Here is a 14,414-nt window from a genome sequence, read left to right as displayed (position 1 = left end):
TCCACTAAGCGTTTTTATTTTTTTATTTTTTTAAGAGCGTATGCCAAGTTGTTGTCTTATTTTTTTCAAGCTTATGTATTTTTTTTTTTATCCATATGCCTTTATTTTAATTTAATAGAATAAAAAATTCAAAACTCAAGTCCATATTCAATAATAATAAGAGAATGTAATATTAGTTGCTAAGTTTGACTCTATGGTATTAGAATTTTTTTTTAGCACATAACAATAACAATAATAATAATTTTTTTAAGGGTTAACTTAATTGTTAACTTGGAGTTACGTAGAGTCATATATCATAGTTTATAATAATATTAATACATATTTATAAAATCATTATATTTATAATTTTATTTATTAAAATCATGATATCAGTTATTTATTTAATAAATTATAAACATGAATCAATTATAATTTTTTGAAACTAAGAATTAAATAAATTTAAAAAACTTGAGCCAATAAAAGATATTAAAAGATTTAATTTCAAGTTATTTATAAAATCATAAAATTTTAAGTTTACTTTCATTAAAAAATGAAACGTGCTTATTGCGTGCTTTTTCGCGTACCGTGCTTTGACCCATCTTTAATCGTGCCGTGCTTTTAAGGCCCGCGTGCCTAAAATCTAAGCCCGGCACGGTCCACGTACGTGCCGTGCCGTGCCACGTGCTCTACCGAGACGTGCTCGTGCCGTGCCGTTCTGTACGGACACGTGCCGTGCCCGTGCCGTGCCTCGTGCCGTCCGGCCCGTTGGCCACCTTTATTAGTGACCATTCAGTCCCTGTATTTTTAAAAATGCTTCGAAACATTCTTGCTGTTAAATTATTAATACCCATACCGTTATTTTTTATTTCTTTTGGCTTACTTTTACAATATTACCCTTTTATAATAATTTTTTTATTTGGACATTAACAAAAAGAAAATAATTAAATTACAAACTTAACCTGAAAAAATGAAAATAAAAAAATTTATATTATTTTTTAGTTGTCAAAAATTGTATGCAAACTACCAAGTGTGCAAATGGTGCTTGCAAAAAAAAAATAATAATATAATTTTTTTTTTATTTTTTAGGGTTAAATTGATAATTTAAATATTTTCTTTTTATGAATGCCCAAACAAAACAATTATTATAAAAGAGTAATATTGTAAAAGTAAGTGAAAATAAATAAAAAATAACGGTAGGGGTATCAATACTTTAACGACAGGAATGTTTCGAGATATTTTTAAAAATATAGGGACTAAATGGACATTAATCTTAAAATACAATGACTAAATAAGCTTTTATCCCTGATAATATGGTAGAAGAAACTAATTTATTTACATGGATGAAGGTAGTTAAAGTTTTTCTGTTTCAAAGTCTTAAGTTATGAATTGAAATTTTAACTGACAAGATATTAGAAAAAAACTAATTTGTTTACTCGTATATGAAGTTAGTTAAAGTCAGTTAAAATAGATAGGTTTCAGTTTTCAAATAACTCTGTAAAACTTTAATTTATAATAAAATAAGAATCCCGTCCTCTCTTCGATGTAGATCCTCCGTTCTTAAATGCTAGGAGATCATAGAGATTTTATGTTTAAGTAACTTTGTAAAATATTACAGTGAAATTTTATACACGAGTATTGTTCCAAGAAAAATGTTATTCTGGCATAGTTTATACACTCATGACTACCGAACATCCAGCTAAAAATGAAACTATAAAAACTACTTGGTAAAATATTATATCATATTTTACTATAAAGAGGACATGCTAAAAAAAAGTACGCGTGTGTATTAATGAAAACAAAAGAAAACAAAAAGATGTTGAATTTTGTATGGTGATTTCCAAAGTAAACTGCACCAATTTTTTTTTTCAAATTCTTTTTTTAATTATAGCACCGTTCCCAGTGTAATTCAACTTTAATTTGTGGATTTCATCTAATTAGGCAGTACAATATCTTGTTGAAAATAAAATTCTCAGTATTCCAGCCCCGCTCACATCGGTGGGGAGAAAATTAGAATCATTAAATTAAACAAAAAAAAATTCCTTTAGAAAAAAAAAAGAAAGAAAAGGTTTAATGGAACTCAAAATATGTAATGTTGTTTTACAAAATGAGATATGCCTACTTTCCTATTTCTTCAGAATCTCCCACAATAATACACGCTATCAACCTCTCTATCCAGTAATGATGACAAATCTGAACTACAAGATGAGCCATGACACTACAGGAATGCCAACTGCATTGATAACACAGTGAGTGTTGAGTTTTTTACAGCGTTCTCAGCTGGACTTTGATTTGGTTCGTAAAAATGACCGTCTTGTTGATGGAGGAGATATGACCTCCCAAACATTGTGAAGGATGCCTTTATCATAGATGTTGTTCTTAACAACAGCCCCAGAGTCTTCCAAGGGGGATCTACGAAAAAAGGTTTTCCATTTGCTATCTGGAGGCTTTCTTTCGCTGCTCATCCCATTGATGCTTGCTTTAAGTGCTGCAGCACTTGCCCTTGCTTCATTCACCTTCCTCAGCCAGTTCATATGATCTTGCCACTTGACAGTCTGTATTTGAAGTAGATAACCACACATAAAACCAGGGTTTCAGTAACAAACTTTAAATGTTATGTCAAGTTGTTGACGTAAAATTTTCTCTTGAGATGTTAAGCATATCTCAACAGAGACCTAATTTTACGTGTAGCAGGGATGGCTATCTTGTAGCCACAGAGCCATGAAGTTTATTCCCACATCCTGCCCTCTTATATTTGCAAGAAATGTTAAATAATTGCCAAAGATTTACCTCATTTGTTGTTGTATTTGTTCGACAAAGGTTGGCATGGTACCCAAAGAAGCTCGCCAGCAGGAGAGAAACAACAGCAAGAAACACCATAAGAAGTATCTGAGTGTTATATGAACCCAACAACCACTGTTACACACCAAAAACATGTTAATCAAGTAGCCAAAAAAGGCTGCGAGTGCAAAATGTCAAACACATGGACTTTTGATTAGATACGTGAATGCAAAGAAACATCCCAATGCACACACACAAACATGTTAATAGCTACCATAAGAGCTGTCATATATTTTCTTGACATCAGAAAAGATAGTTTAATGATTTTTTTTGAAGTTAAAAAATATTTCTCAGTAGATAATAACAGACAAGCGATGAAGCACCCGTTTCTAGAGATGTAAAGATCAAATATCTCCAGATTCGGATTCTGCTGAGGGACAATCAACTTATTATAGGAAATAATTCAGCAAATCCCATATGCCATTGGAAAAGGCACTCTTAAGTTAATTCAAAACACAATTTTTGCCCATTGTCCATGTATTGAACAAGTTCACATGTTAAAGAAGCATGATAAATTGTTTGAAATACTCACCTGTACAACATGTGGAGCTAACTTGCGAAATGAATTTTCTATACCATAATAAACTGCAAAAAGGATGAAGAAAGACATGTCATATTGACTCTCAAAAGCAGACAATATAACAACTAGATCTTCAATTGATATCATCGTTACCTGTTAGAATATATACAACTCTTAATTCTTTTAATCTTCCAGCCAGAACAAACCCAAGGGCTACAATTCCATATAAACAAAGAAACAAATGCCTGCAAAACACTAATGTAGCATTTAACATAAATAAATCAATGGAACAAAATACATGCAGCTTATTGTATATCTAAAGGGCCAACTAGCAAAGGTGATGACCCAACTAAGGCCAAAAGAGATTCTAATAATCATAGAATACTCACCATAAGAGAAAAGCCATGAAATATCGGGTATTTCTCTCCCCTATACAATTGTTCTGCAATAGTTAAAAAAAAATTCAGTGCAAATCAAAAGAATTGATGATTTTCATCATTCAGCATATACAACAAGGAATATAGTTTAAAATAAAACTGTACCATCCATCCACAATGATGGTCAAACCGAGCAACACAGCGATTACATATGCTGCAGTGCTTCGACCTAGCAGGTCTGAAACAAAGATCCAAAGAAAAATCTTTTCATTACAGATGAAACAAGAAGTTTTAAAGAGAGTGTTTATTAAGAAAGAAAGGAACTCACTTTGGAATTTTACAAGTTGAACATTCTTTCTCTGTGTATATGATATTGTCATAAGGATAAGCAGATTGATATTGAGAAACATTCTCAGCTTTCACAGTTCCTGGATCCGCAAAGCTGGTTAACAGAAAGAAAAAAACACCAATGCCAACCCCCAACAAGCTTGTATACCTGGAAGACCTTAAAAATTATTACTTAAGTTCAGCATAAAACAAGAGCCATAAAAATAACATATCCATGCATGGTTTCTTACCTATGAAATCCACTTAAATAATATCCAGGAATATAGCTAAAGGATGACTTTGCAATAAAATAATAAGTGATTCCAATTATTGCCAAATATATTATCTGCAATAAAAGAGAAATTTTTAACAAAAGATTTACCATGTGATAACAAGAAAGGGAAACCTTTTATATGTCTGTGTGGTAAAATTATAGAAAAAGTTATATGAATAAATTCATAAATGAAAAAGAAAAAAATATACATAAGCAACTTTCACAACAGCAGAAAAATTTAGAACATTTACTCAGTTTGTAATTCTTTGCAGTCGAAGATAAACCCAAAATTCTACCTCACCCTATCTTACATCTTCTGTAACCCAATCATAACCAATCTTCTTAAAAGGTTGAGCATCTAACCTTTTCCAGTCAAAATCTTTATATCAATCGAGTCAAAGCTCACAAAAGAGCAAAAGAATTATCAATATGTTGCGGCATTTGTTAGATTATTGAATAGAAAACAACAAAACAAAATTACAAGGAAGGTATAGAAGAAACCATCTAAGAACTTGCACATAAAACTGTTATTCTCTAACTTCAAGAAAGTACCTTCATCATTATATAATCCCTAAATAAAATTATCTGAAAATTCATCCCTAAAGTGATCCATTCCCTAACCTCAAGAATAAGAACTGATGGATCACAATCAAAGATATGAGAATTAAATGTCTTCTTCCACAACAGCATAAGACAAAGATTTTCCTTTTGCCATGCAATTTAGCTGGTAATGATAATTTCCATAATAGAATGCAGAATTTAGAGTCCAAAAACTGAACTTACAGATCCCAAGTGCTTTCTAGACCCCGAAAAATGCTTTCAAACATCAAAATGCACATTTATGCCTATCTTGAAATACATAGATGAAATAGAAAAATGCATATTCAACATCAAAAAGGCAGCCAAAGTGTTATTTGGAGAAGCAGATAATAGACGGTTCAGTCAAATACACTTGAACAGTTCTCTAAAGAAGCACTTAATAGATGCTTTTTCTATAAGTGCTTTTAGGTATTTTGGCTTTACACTAGCAGACTTCCAACGAACAAAAGGAGCACCCTAAAACTAACTCACTTAGTACAAAAATACCAACCCCAGTTAAAGCAATTGTCAATTTTGAATAATCCCAAAAGTCCGACTTTCAAATTCCCTTTTTGTTGTCAAATTTATCAAGAACTCACATCGTCATACAACTTGCACGCACAATTCAAACAAATTATAAAGGAAAAAAACAAATTAGAAACCTGCAAGACTGGATTGGGGCGATCGCAGCAGAAATACTCAACGGAGAGGATGGCATTGATGGCCTTTTCACCAAACACGAACCCAACGAACCGGCTGCAAGAAACCCACAGATAAAATCATCACAGGGAATCGATTCTCGAAAAAGAGAGAAAACTGGGTTGGTGCGAAAGAGAGTACAGGAAGTAATCGTAGGCGCCAAAAGTGAGGAAATAATGGATGCGTTGAATTGGAGTGCCTTCGAAGATCGGCCATTGCCCGCAGAGAAACGATACCACTACTAATAGCGTCAGCAAGCCGTGAATTATCAGAAGCCATTGTACATCCATCGTCTCCTACGTCGGTGTTTCAGAGCAGTTTTCTGAGGTTTTATTGGTCTTGAAGTTTGACTTTGACTAATAATTTCATTTGTCAATTTTAACGTTTAGGTCCCTGAATTTTAACTGAATCATATAAAAAATTAAAGTATTTCTATGTTTAAAAAAAAAATACTATCGTCTGAGGCTCGAATTTTGCTCCTATCAAGAATGGTAGATTTTCAATTTTCACATACATCTGTATCATAATTTAACATAGACGTTTGGAAATTTTATGTACATATAACAAATTACAGTATTTGCATAACTTTGTTTGCAATCAAGAAATTGGAGATGAAATTAAATGTCAGTATCATCTATGTTATCTTCTATAATGTCGATGCAAGATCCTACAGATTTCCCCATTGTCATGGCCACTGCAAGTTTAGCTCGAGCTCCTTTATGGCGACGCAAAAGTAGGACTGTGTTTAATAAAGACCATCTGACTTGAGAATCTGCTTTCTTCTGCGTGAAGCCTAAGCCTTTGAGTAATGCATCCAACTGTTTCATGATCGAACAAAGGTCAACTAGCAGTTAAGATAGTAGAAGCCAAGACCTGGATTTCACTAGCAGTCAATTGAGCAGAGTTGTGTGGAACCTTATTTATATCAGCAAGGCCACCCTCAGCGTATCCATATAATAGATATTCAGTTGCCACACCTGCTAGCGCTATGCATGAGAATCTGTTCAATGTCTGAGAAGATATATTCAACCTTTAAAATTATATAAGCAAGAGAAGATAACCAGTTATTTTAAGAGTAATATACGATCTAACATGGCTATGAGCAGTGATTAAAGAATGTGAGAAGTTAAAAACATACCGTAGCTGATACTTTACCAGAATTAACCTGCCAATGACATGAGAAAATCAGAAGAAAATAGTAAGGCTAGAAAATGGACATGACCAAACACAAAACAATTGCCAAATAGCTAATGCCTAAAAGTGTTCTCAGACATCAGACTGCACCTCAGGGCGTAAAATTTAACAACAGACCATCAAACTCCATGTAAATTTTTCAGATGTTACATAGTTTACTCACTTGATAGGTGACAGCTCTAGATATAGTGATTCTTCACTATGAAACCAAAGTTGAGCTGAAGTGATCAATCTATTTCATTAGAATTTCTTAAAGTGCATACATACTATGCTACTATTTCTTTTTTCTTTTTCATTTTTACCCCCTTTTTTCCCATTCCATTACACATGTCCTCAATTAACCACTGACAAAGACATGGCAGAACCTGTGGCTTTCATGATATATCATCCCAATTTCTTTGCTAAGAGGACCTAAGTGAAGCAAAAAAAAGGAGGATACCATTGAGGTCTATAAGTTACCAAGATATAATACTAGACAGCGCAAACCCTTGAGGAAGCAGAACAATATAGGATTTACAGAAGACAAGCTACCGAAAGAAAAATAAATTGAGGAAAACTACCCACTTCTTCTAGAAATTCAAAATCCACAAATGCAGTCCCTGCTTGAACATTGAGTGATCCTTCTTTCTTTAAAGCTTCGAAACTAGTCAGTGTATATCCCTTAGGAAGAATACCCACCAAGTAGGCAATCAAGAAATGCCCAGCTTCATGCTGCATAGAATGATGATATTTGCAGAATTAAATGGAAGCATTCTTAGTTATATTAAATAAAAAGATCCGGAATAGATTGTAAAGGTAGTATCCTACCAAAATGCCAAAAAAGCATAACTGTTTAACATGTTACAGCCACAGAGAAGAAGAAACTAGCATAGAGTTTGTTATGACATATATGTAAAGGATTTTCCCATAGAATTTCACTGAAAATTCTTCTCACTTAGCTAGATAAAAATGTTATTACGAAATTCCAGAAACAGAAAAAAAAAAAAAAACATGTTTCTCACTTGAATAACCCTATTGTGGTACTTCTGACTGAAGGTGTGACCAATTGTGTCAAGAACCAAGCTGCCAACTCCTCCATTGTAAGAGACCTGCAAAAGCCACTATGATTAAACACAGTAGCAAATTAATTGACGAGAAATTTTTTACCACAAAAATTGATTGAGCTACACGCAAATCGATAACAATTCCAGATGTGAAGGTTACAAATTACCGAGTCCACTGTCCAGAGGAACAACAATGCCAAAGACAGATACAAAATCTGCTGTGGGTTAAAACCAAACACATTCCAAGCAGAAACGCCTCCCACAATGGCAGCAAGCTGCAGATTTCGTTCTATCGAACCAAGAGTTTCATCCACCGGTGACAGAAGTGATCTCGTCTCTATTCCATTCAGCTTCAATTCATCTAAGGTGTAAAGCCTTTGAGGTATCTGCAAGTTGGAACACCTTTATAATGACTCTCTACTTTTTGGCCATAATGAAGTTCTTTTTGCACACACCCGTAATTAAATATGCATTGATTCTAATTTTGAAGCAAATCAATTTTAGAAATCTACTAATAAGTTATTTCCCTTACATTTGAGTGCAAGAAAAATAATAACAACAACAATATTTTTTATCAAACAATCTAGCGAACCTGACGGGCAGCGCCAAAACATCGAAGGCCACCAGGCTTTCCCTGCAAATCTTTGACCAGAGCAAGCGCAGCCCTTTCATCTCCCTTGCTTAGCTCCTCGTCCACTTGCTTCAAAACTCGTCGTTTTGAGACTTCAACCTCAGATGAACTTACAATTCTACTTAAAGAGAGGACCTTCACTCGGGGACGCGAAGATAATAAGCACAAGTTATTGTAAATTAACGTGGCCATAAAATTAATGATTATATAATTTGAGAGGAAATAAAAATTAATTCTAGGTTTTTAACGGTAACCAGAAACACATTGAACAGTGTCAGTGACATTAAATCGCGCCAGATTATTGTCCGGATAACGAACTTACACGTGTGAGTATTTTCATTTAAAATGACATAAAAGCCACTGTTTATATAACAAAATTACAATGCTTCTACGATGTCGTTTGAATGTGGGGAATCTTCGACTGCGTTATCTTCAACTGTAATTTCATTTTCTCGCGAGCCAAAACGGAAACCTTCACTCAGCATGTACTCGGCTTTGACCTGCCGGCTCGGAGGGGAGCTAGCGGCGGCGATTGGAAAAGAAGCCGAGTACTCTAAACGGCGTCGTCAAGCTCTGAAAAGGGTAGATAGGGAGCTTTCTAGAGGCAATTTCAAGGTGGCTCTATCTCTGGTCAAGCAGCTTCAGCGCAAGCCCGCCGGCGGCCTACGTGGCTTTGGCGCCGCCAAACTGGTCTTTTTTTTCTTTTCCCTCTCTCAGAGATTCCAGAATACGTATTAATCTGTGTATATTTATACGGGGACGTGCGTATTTCTGTGTAGGTGCCTAAAAGGCTGTCATCGTTAGATGAATTAGAGCTCGACTCGAAGGAATTGTTAACTCTACAAGCATTGTTTGATTCAGTTATGGAATCAATAGAAAGATGCAATCCTTTTGATTCATTAGATGAGGTATTTAGTTTATTCATTTTTCTCTTATACATTATTTATGTTGATTGTGATCAGATTTGATTGATTGAGGTGTTTCAGATTTGATAGGAAACCGCTAAGTTGTCAAATGTAAGTGAGTGTTTACTATTTACCAAACACTTTACCAGTCAGTAGTTTCAAAATTTAGTGCAAGCATGGCAGTTATAAATATGCCAAATTTTGTTAAAGATGCAAAATTGGGTCATGGAAGCATTTGATCTTACATAGCAATTCTCTTGATTTGTGTTCGATTGAGAGGGATTAGAGATTATGAATTGGTGATGAGTCAGAGTTAGAGATCTCAATTGCTAGTTTTATGATGAAGATGACCTTCAATTCCACAAAATTCCTGTACTTTGACTGAATTCAATGCAACCAAACATAGGAAAACCTTAAATCACAATGCTGCAATTTTGCCATTTCTTTGCTTATGTAAGTTTAATATGTATAGATATGTAACTGATTTTTCTTCAATTTTTCTTTCATGTACAACTTTATTGTTAGTTTTAAAGGTTAATCTAATAAATATTTGCTTCATTGTGTGCCCTAAAGAGATGGATCATTGAATCACCAAATTAATGATTTACATGTGTGAATAATTGAAATGATTCTACAGTCAAGACTTAATATAGGTAGTCCTACGTTTATCTAATAGGCTCCAAGTGATACAGTTGAGAGTATTGTGGAAGATGGCAGTTATGTGTCTCTCAAAGAAGAAGATCATTTCATGTGCGTGCAAGTAAGCAAACTTTTCTTTTAAACTATCATCTTCTTGAGCTTGTTTATTATATATATCTTCCTGAGGAAGTACCTAACGACGACAAACATATTTGCACAGCATGAAGCTGGTCATTTTCTCACTGGCTACTTGCTTGGGGTTCTTCCAAAAGGCTATGAAATACCAAGTGTGGAAGCCCTAAAACAAGATGACTTCACTGTAGGAAGAGTTCAATTTGTTGGTTTTGATTTTCTTAAAGAAGTAAGTGTAATGTTGCCTTTTGCTAAATTTTATTCAATGGTAGTGCTCAGTATGGTTAATTATTTTTTAAAAAATCCCATTTATTTGATGCCCGTAGTCAGATCTATATTAAATGCCAATGTATTGATGGCTTGTCAGTGAAGACTACAACGAATAATTACTCCTAAATTCATTTCTTATTTATGTTTACCACGTTGCTTTTAGGGGGAAAAAAATGACTACTACTTTTCTGTTCATTAATAGTAGCGGCATTCTCCTGTAACTCTAAATATTTCATACCTCACAGTTTGTCTCTGCATGCAGGTCGCTGATGCAAGGAAGCAAAAGAAAGATACTGGTCAAGTAGGCAGCTGGGTAAGACATCTTTTTTGTGTTTCTTCACAATAACGGTGAATAAGGTGGCCCAATATATATTATACAAGCCTTACAATGGACTGTGTGAAATTATCAGCAACAGGGAATGATACATTCAGTACTGCACTGCTAGCTAATTTGTTAAAATAATTGTTTCTATTTCTTCTTATGATGATTTTGACACAGTTTTTATTCTACGTGTGATTACGCCATGCAGGGCAACAGAGGTGAAATTTCAGTTAAGGTGAAAAGTTTACTTTTTGTCAAATTTTCGACAAGTAAAGCATTCACTTTCAATGCATTTATGTGCTAGTTTTGGTTAAGGGGATATACAACTAGAACGGAATAAGAATAGAGGATTGAAACATTACATATTCATATCCATTGAGAACAAATTTAAACATTTATGCCTGTGTTAATTGGAATAAAATGGAGAATTATCCAGCATTACAAGCACCTGGATCGAAACTATTCAACTAACAGTTGATAATTGGTTGCAGACTCTGAACAACTTTTCATGTGTAATATTAGGAGGCCTAGTGGCAGAGCATTTAGTATTTGGACACTCAGAAGGCCATTATAGCGATATTAACAAGGTCAGGTTTTATATTTCATCAACTTCACCATAACTCATACTGTTTCTGGGCTACTTAACTGCTTTATTTGGATCATGGAACAGCTAGACAAAGTGTTTCAATGGCTGGGTTACAATAAGAGTGAGGCTGACTCTCAAGTGAAATGGGCAGCACTGAATACAGTTCTTATATCACACCACCACATACAAGTTAGATCAAGACTAGCAGAGGCAATGGCATTGGGAAGATCTATTGGCTCTTGTATTCATTCAATAGAGAATGCCCTATCAGGAGAATTAATCTAGGTTCTATATTGTTCAATAACAAATAACATGTGGAAAGCAATGGAATAATCTCATCAAGTTACACATAGTTAAAGATTAGCAAATGCAATCTCTGTTACCATAAGAAAAAAACTCATAACCATTTTTCTTTTTGTCCTTTTTTACAGATACTAGTAAAATTCTGACAGAGCAGAGTCTAGAACTCTTGAGAAGCAGAACCAATGTCACCCTTTCCTTTCCCCATCTTCTTGGGAAGCAGCGTCTGGTGAATGTTGGGTAAAACACCTCCATTGGCAATGGTAACCGAGCCCAGCAGCTTGCTCAATTCCTCATCATTTCGAACTGCAAGCTGAATATGCCTTGGCACTATACGGTTCTTCTTGTTGTCCCTTGCTGCATTGCCAGCAAGCTCCAGAACCTGTAGATTGAAACACATAAAATCATTTCCCATATTACAAGGCTGGAAAAATCACAATCTTGAACCATTTAATCAGTTTCAAGAAACAATTTTTGAAGTATCAATAAGCAAACAGCTTTAATTCTTCTTCACCATCAGTGCTTAAGAATCAATTAATCTAATTATATAATCCCAGTTCTATTTGTTTTGATGAAGAAATGTTTAAGACCCACTTAAAAAATAAAAAAATATTAATCAATTTCCAAGAAACAATTTTGAAAAAAAAACTGACATTTGAAGTATCAACAAGTAAACAGCCGTACTTAAGAATAAAATAATCCAAAAAAACATAATTTCTGTTGTATTTGTTTTCATGAAGAAATGATTAAGACACCTTTAAAAAATAAAAAATTTACCACTGAGAAGCAAATTTCACAAATTCAAAGTTCAATTCAATCAAACCCTAATTTCATTATCAGGCAATAATAAAACAAACAAACAAACCTCAGCAGCGAGGTACTCAAGCACGGCAGAGAGGTAAACAGGAGCTCCGGCGCCGACTCGCTCAGCGTACTTTCCGGCCTTCAAAAACCTAGCGATCCTGCCCACCGGGAACTGAAGGCCCGCCTTATGCGACCGCGAGACCGATTTCGAAGCCTTCGGCTTACCCCTGCCGCCCTTCGTTGACCCTCCAGTTGAACTCATTCTTATTACAGAAAAACCCTAACCCTAGATTTCGGTTTGGTTTGAAGCGATTGAAAGTGAAGCCACAAAAAAGATCGGTGAAATTGCTTTTGAGTATTTTTGTGGAATGGGAAATCAGGTGGAGTGTAAATTTATATAGGGGCCTTCACTAGTTCTGATTGGTCAATGACGAATCACGCGGATTGCCAACGTGGCACTCGAGTTTTGGTTTAGCGGGAAATTTGTGCTTGTTTGGAGTTGCTTCGCGGTCAAGGGATTTTAAGTTTCGTTTCGCGCATCTCAAAACGGCGCCGTTGGGAGCTTTTTTTTTTTTTTCAAAAAAAAAAAGAAAAAGAAAATTCCCCCACTTTAATATTGTACATTTATACAATGTGAGAGAACTTTTCAGAATATTGTTACATATATAATTTCTTAATTTATTAAAAAATAAATAAAATTCAAGCTTTTGTAAGTACATAATTTTTTTATAAAGTGTATTTGATTCAAGCCAATTATTTAGGGGTAATTTTTAAAAACCTTCCTTAAGGTTCGAGGCTGTTGCAAGTAGATGGTCAAAATCGTTTTATTTGTAAAAGATCCCTTACATTTTAGTTCCGTTTGGTTACCGTTTGACTAATTGGGGGCATTATTGATATTTTGTATTATTATCAAAGAGTTGCCGTTTTATTGCCTTTAGCACATAATCATTTTGAATGGGTGAAGTTCCAGCCTCTGAATTCAGCTAATAAGGAGGTTTCTCTAACCTTAGAGGCCACTGCAAAGGCCAACGAGACCCACGCTTTGATTTATCTACCGGTACTTTATGCATGCATGCCTGAAGTGGTACATTCCTGAAATCATGCATCCACAGAAACATAATGGCAATCAGAAATATCACTTTTTGAAAGAACATTGGAAGGTCATCTTATTTCATTAGTTTTTACCCCCTTCTCTGTTCCTCCCGCGTGTACTCTCAAGGTCAAACATTCAAGAGATGATAAACCGAGGCTAGAAGGAAATTCAATGTCTGAAATCAATGTACACTTGGCCGATATCTTTACACACTAAAAAACATGTGTTGATTCAACAGATGTATTTGATATGTAATATCAAGAAAAATGCATAAAATATAATGAAGTGATATCAAAACAGTGAAATAATATTATTTCACAGACATGTACTGAAATGAAACTAACCAAAATAATAGAAAAAAGAATAGCATTAGATGAATATTAGGACTCAGATCTTTGTTTAAAATTGATTGTCATTATTGCTTTAAATTTTGAAGAAATCTCTAACAGATTTCACTATCATGTTCAAGTTTTGTGCGAAGGGCAAAGACAGAAACTAATACTTATTAGGATAAGTACCAGGCAGCATTAGCATCATCTGAGTCTGCACATAATGGAGGCTCATTTTGAGGTCTTTTATTGTAACACTCATTAGAAGTTGGCTTTCTAAAGATTGCCGCACCAACAGCATTCAACTTGTCCCTCTTAATTGCCTTCAGATCCCAGCACATTAGCTTTGTTAGCTCAGTCATTGCTGACATCAATCATCACATGGAGTAGAAGAACAAGGATGTTAAAATCAATACCATCACATCTCTTGGGAGGAAACTTCACTAAGTATCCAATACCTTTCCAAATGCCAACATCTTCTGGAAGCTTTTGGTAAACTGGAGTTGCAGACCAGACAAAGTAACCACCAGGTCGCAAGACGCGATTGAGCTCCAAGAGAAGCTTCACCCATTC

General features: G+C 34.7%; 5 protein-coding genes across 5 annotated transcripts; 1 reads left to right on the top strand and 4 right to left on the bottom strand.

Annotated features, from left to right (window-relative positions):
- Positions 1–1,995: 1,995 nt before the first annotated feature.
- LOC102620984 (probable protein S-acyltransferase 17) lies at positions 1,996–5,937 on the bottom strand. The gene is made up of 10 exons (XM_006471879.4): positions 5,735–5,937; positions 5,557–5,650; positions 4,293–4,387; positions 4,043–4,210; positions 3,880–3,952; positions 3,727–3,779; positions 3,491–3,582; positions 3,350–3,402; positions 2,767–2,892; positions 1,996–2,531 (listed from the first exon to the last, which is right to left on the bottom strand). The coding sequence occupies exons 1-10, from the start codon at positions 5,881–5,883 to the stop codon at positions 2,253–2,255; spliced, it is 1,182 nt and encodes a 393-aa protein (XP_006471942.2). The 5' UTR covers positions 5,884–5,937; the 3' UTR covers positions 1,996–2,252.
- Positions 5,938–6,064: 127 nt separating this feature from the next.
- Positions 6,065–8,724, bottom strand: LOC102620697 (hypothetical protein). Its single transcript, XM_006471878.4, has 7 exons — positions 8,423–8,724; positions 7,998–8,216; positions 7,789–7,875; positions 7,352–7,498; positions 6,732–6,758; positions 6,509–6,604; positions 6,065–6,411 (listed from the first exon to the last, which is right to left on the bottom strand). The coding sequence occupies exons 1-7, from the start codon at positions 8,651–8,653 to the stop codon at positions 6,211–6,213; spliced, it is 1,008 nt and encodes a 335-aa protein (XP_006471941.2). The 5' UTR covers positions 8,654–8,724; the 3' UTR covers positions 6,065–6,210.
- A 115-nt stretch (positions 8,725–8,839) lies between these two features.
- LOC102619675 (uncharacterized) lies at positions 8,840–11,667 on the top strand. The gene is made up of 8 exons (XM_006471875.3): positions 8,840–9,151; positions 9,241–9,369; positions 10,043–10,126; positions 10,226–10,366; positions 10,670–10,720; positions 10,938–10,964; positions 11,221–11,316; positions 11,400–11,667. The coding sequence occupies exons 1-8, from the start codon at positions 8,855–8,857 to the stop codon at positions 11,598–11,600; spliced, it is 1,026 nt and encodes a 341-aa protein (XP_006471938.3). The 5' UTR covers positions 8,840–8,854; the 3' UTR covers positions 11,601–11,667.
- On the bottom strand, positions 11,629–12,797 carry LOC102620423 (histone H2AX). Its single transcript, XM_006471877.4, has 2 exons — positions 12,481–12,797; positions 11,629–11,997 (listed from the first exon to the last, which is right to left on the bottom strand). The coding sequence occupies exons 1-2, from the start codon at positions 12,679–12,681 to the stop codon at positions 11,776–11,778; spliced, it is 423 nt and encodes a 140-aa protein (XP_006471940.2). The 5' UTR covers positions 12,682–12,797; the 3' UTR covers positions 11,629–11,775.
- Positions 12,798–13,385: 588 nt separating this feature from the next.
- Positions 13,386–14,414, bottom strand: LOC127902598 (probable methyltransferase PMT25). The gene is made up of 3 exons (XM_052442147.1): positions 14,300–14,414; positions 14,031–14,205; positions 13,386–13,511 (listed from the first exon to the last, which is right to left on the bottom strand). Exons 2-3 carry the CDS (start codon positions 14,201–14,203, stop codon positions 13,403–13,405), a joined length of 282 nt encoding a protein of 93 aa, XP_052298107.1. The 5' UTR covers positions 14,204–14,205; positions 14,300–14,414; the 3' UTR covers positions 13,386–13,402.

The sequence above is a fragment of the Citrus sinensis genome, chromosome 5, assembly GCF_022201045.2.
Source record: "Citrus sinensis cultivar Valencia sweet orange chromosome 5, DVS_A1.0, whole genome shotgun sequence".
Lineage (NCBI taxonomy): Eukaryota > Viridiplantae > Streptophyta > Magnoliopsida > Sapindales > Rutaceae > Citrus > Citrus sinensis.
Note: the sequence above shows the minus strand (reverse complement) of the source record. Positions and strands in the feature narration are given on the sequence as shown.

Bases quoted from the DNA above. Each gene is read 5' to 3' on its own strand.
- LOC102619675 (XM_006471875.3), top strand. From the start codon at position 8,855: ATGTCGTTTGAATGTGGGGAATCTTCGACTGCGTTATCTTCAACTGTA. The intron at 9,370-10,042 runs GTATTTAGTTTA...TTTATCTAATAG, and splicing joins CTTTTGATTCATTAGATGAG to GCTCCAAGTGATACAGTTGA. The intron at 10,127-10,225 runs GTAAGCAAACTT...ATATTTGCACAG, and splicing joins ATCATTTCATGTGCGTGCAA to CATGAAGCTGGTCATTTTCT.
- LOC102620984 (XM_006471879.4), bottom strand. From the start codon at position 5,883: ATGGATGTACAATGGCTTCTGATAATTCACGGCTTGCTGACGCTATTA. The intron at 5,651-5,734 runs GTACTCTCTTTC...GGTTTCTTGCAG, and splicing joins GGCGCCTACGATTACTTCCT to CCGGTTCGTTGGGTTCGTGT. The intron at 3,953-4,042 runs GTGAGTTCCTTT...TCTTTGTTTCAG, and splicing joins TCAACTTGTAAAATTCCAAA to ACCTGCTAGGTCGAAGCACT.
- LOC102620697 (XM_006471878.4), bottom strand. From the start codon at position 8,653: ATGGCCACGTTAATTTACAATAACTTGTGCTTATTATCTTCGCGTCCC. The intron at 7,876-7,997 runs GTAATTTGTAAC...TGGCTTTTGCAG, and splicing joins TCCTCTGGACAGTGGACTCG to GTCTCTTACAATGGAGGAGT. The intron at 7,499-7,788 runs GTGAGAAACATG...CATTCTATGCAG, and splicing joins ACCACAATAGGGTTATTCAA to CATGAAGCTGGGCATTTCTT.
- LOC127902598 (XM_052442147.1), bottom strand. From the start codon at position 14,203: ATGACTGAGCTAACAAAGCTAATGTGCTGGGATCTGAAGGCAATTAAG. The intron at 13,512-14,030 runs GTACTTATCCTA...GCATGATTTCAG, and splicing joins GATGATGCTAATGCTGCCTG to GAATGTACCACTTCAGGCAT.
- LOC102620423 (XM_006471877.4), bottom strand. From the start codon at position 12,681: ATGAGTTCAACTGGAGGGTCAACGAAGGGCGGCAGGGGTAAGCCGAAG. The intron at 11,998-12,480 runs GTTTGTTTGTTT...TTCAATCTACAG, and splicing joins TTGAGTACCTCGCTGCTGAG to GTTCTGGAGCTTGCTGGCAA.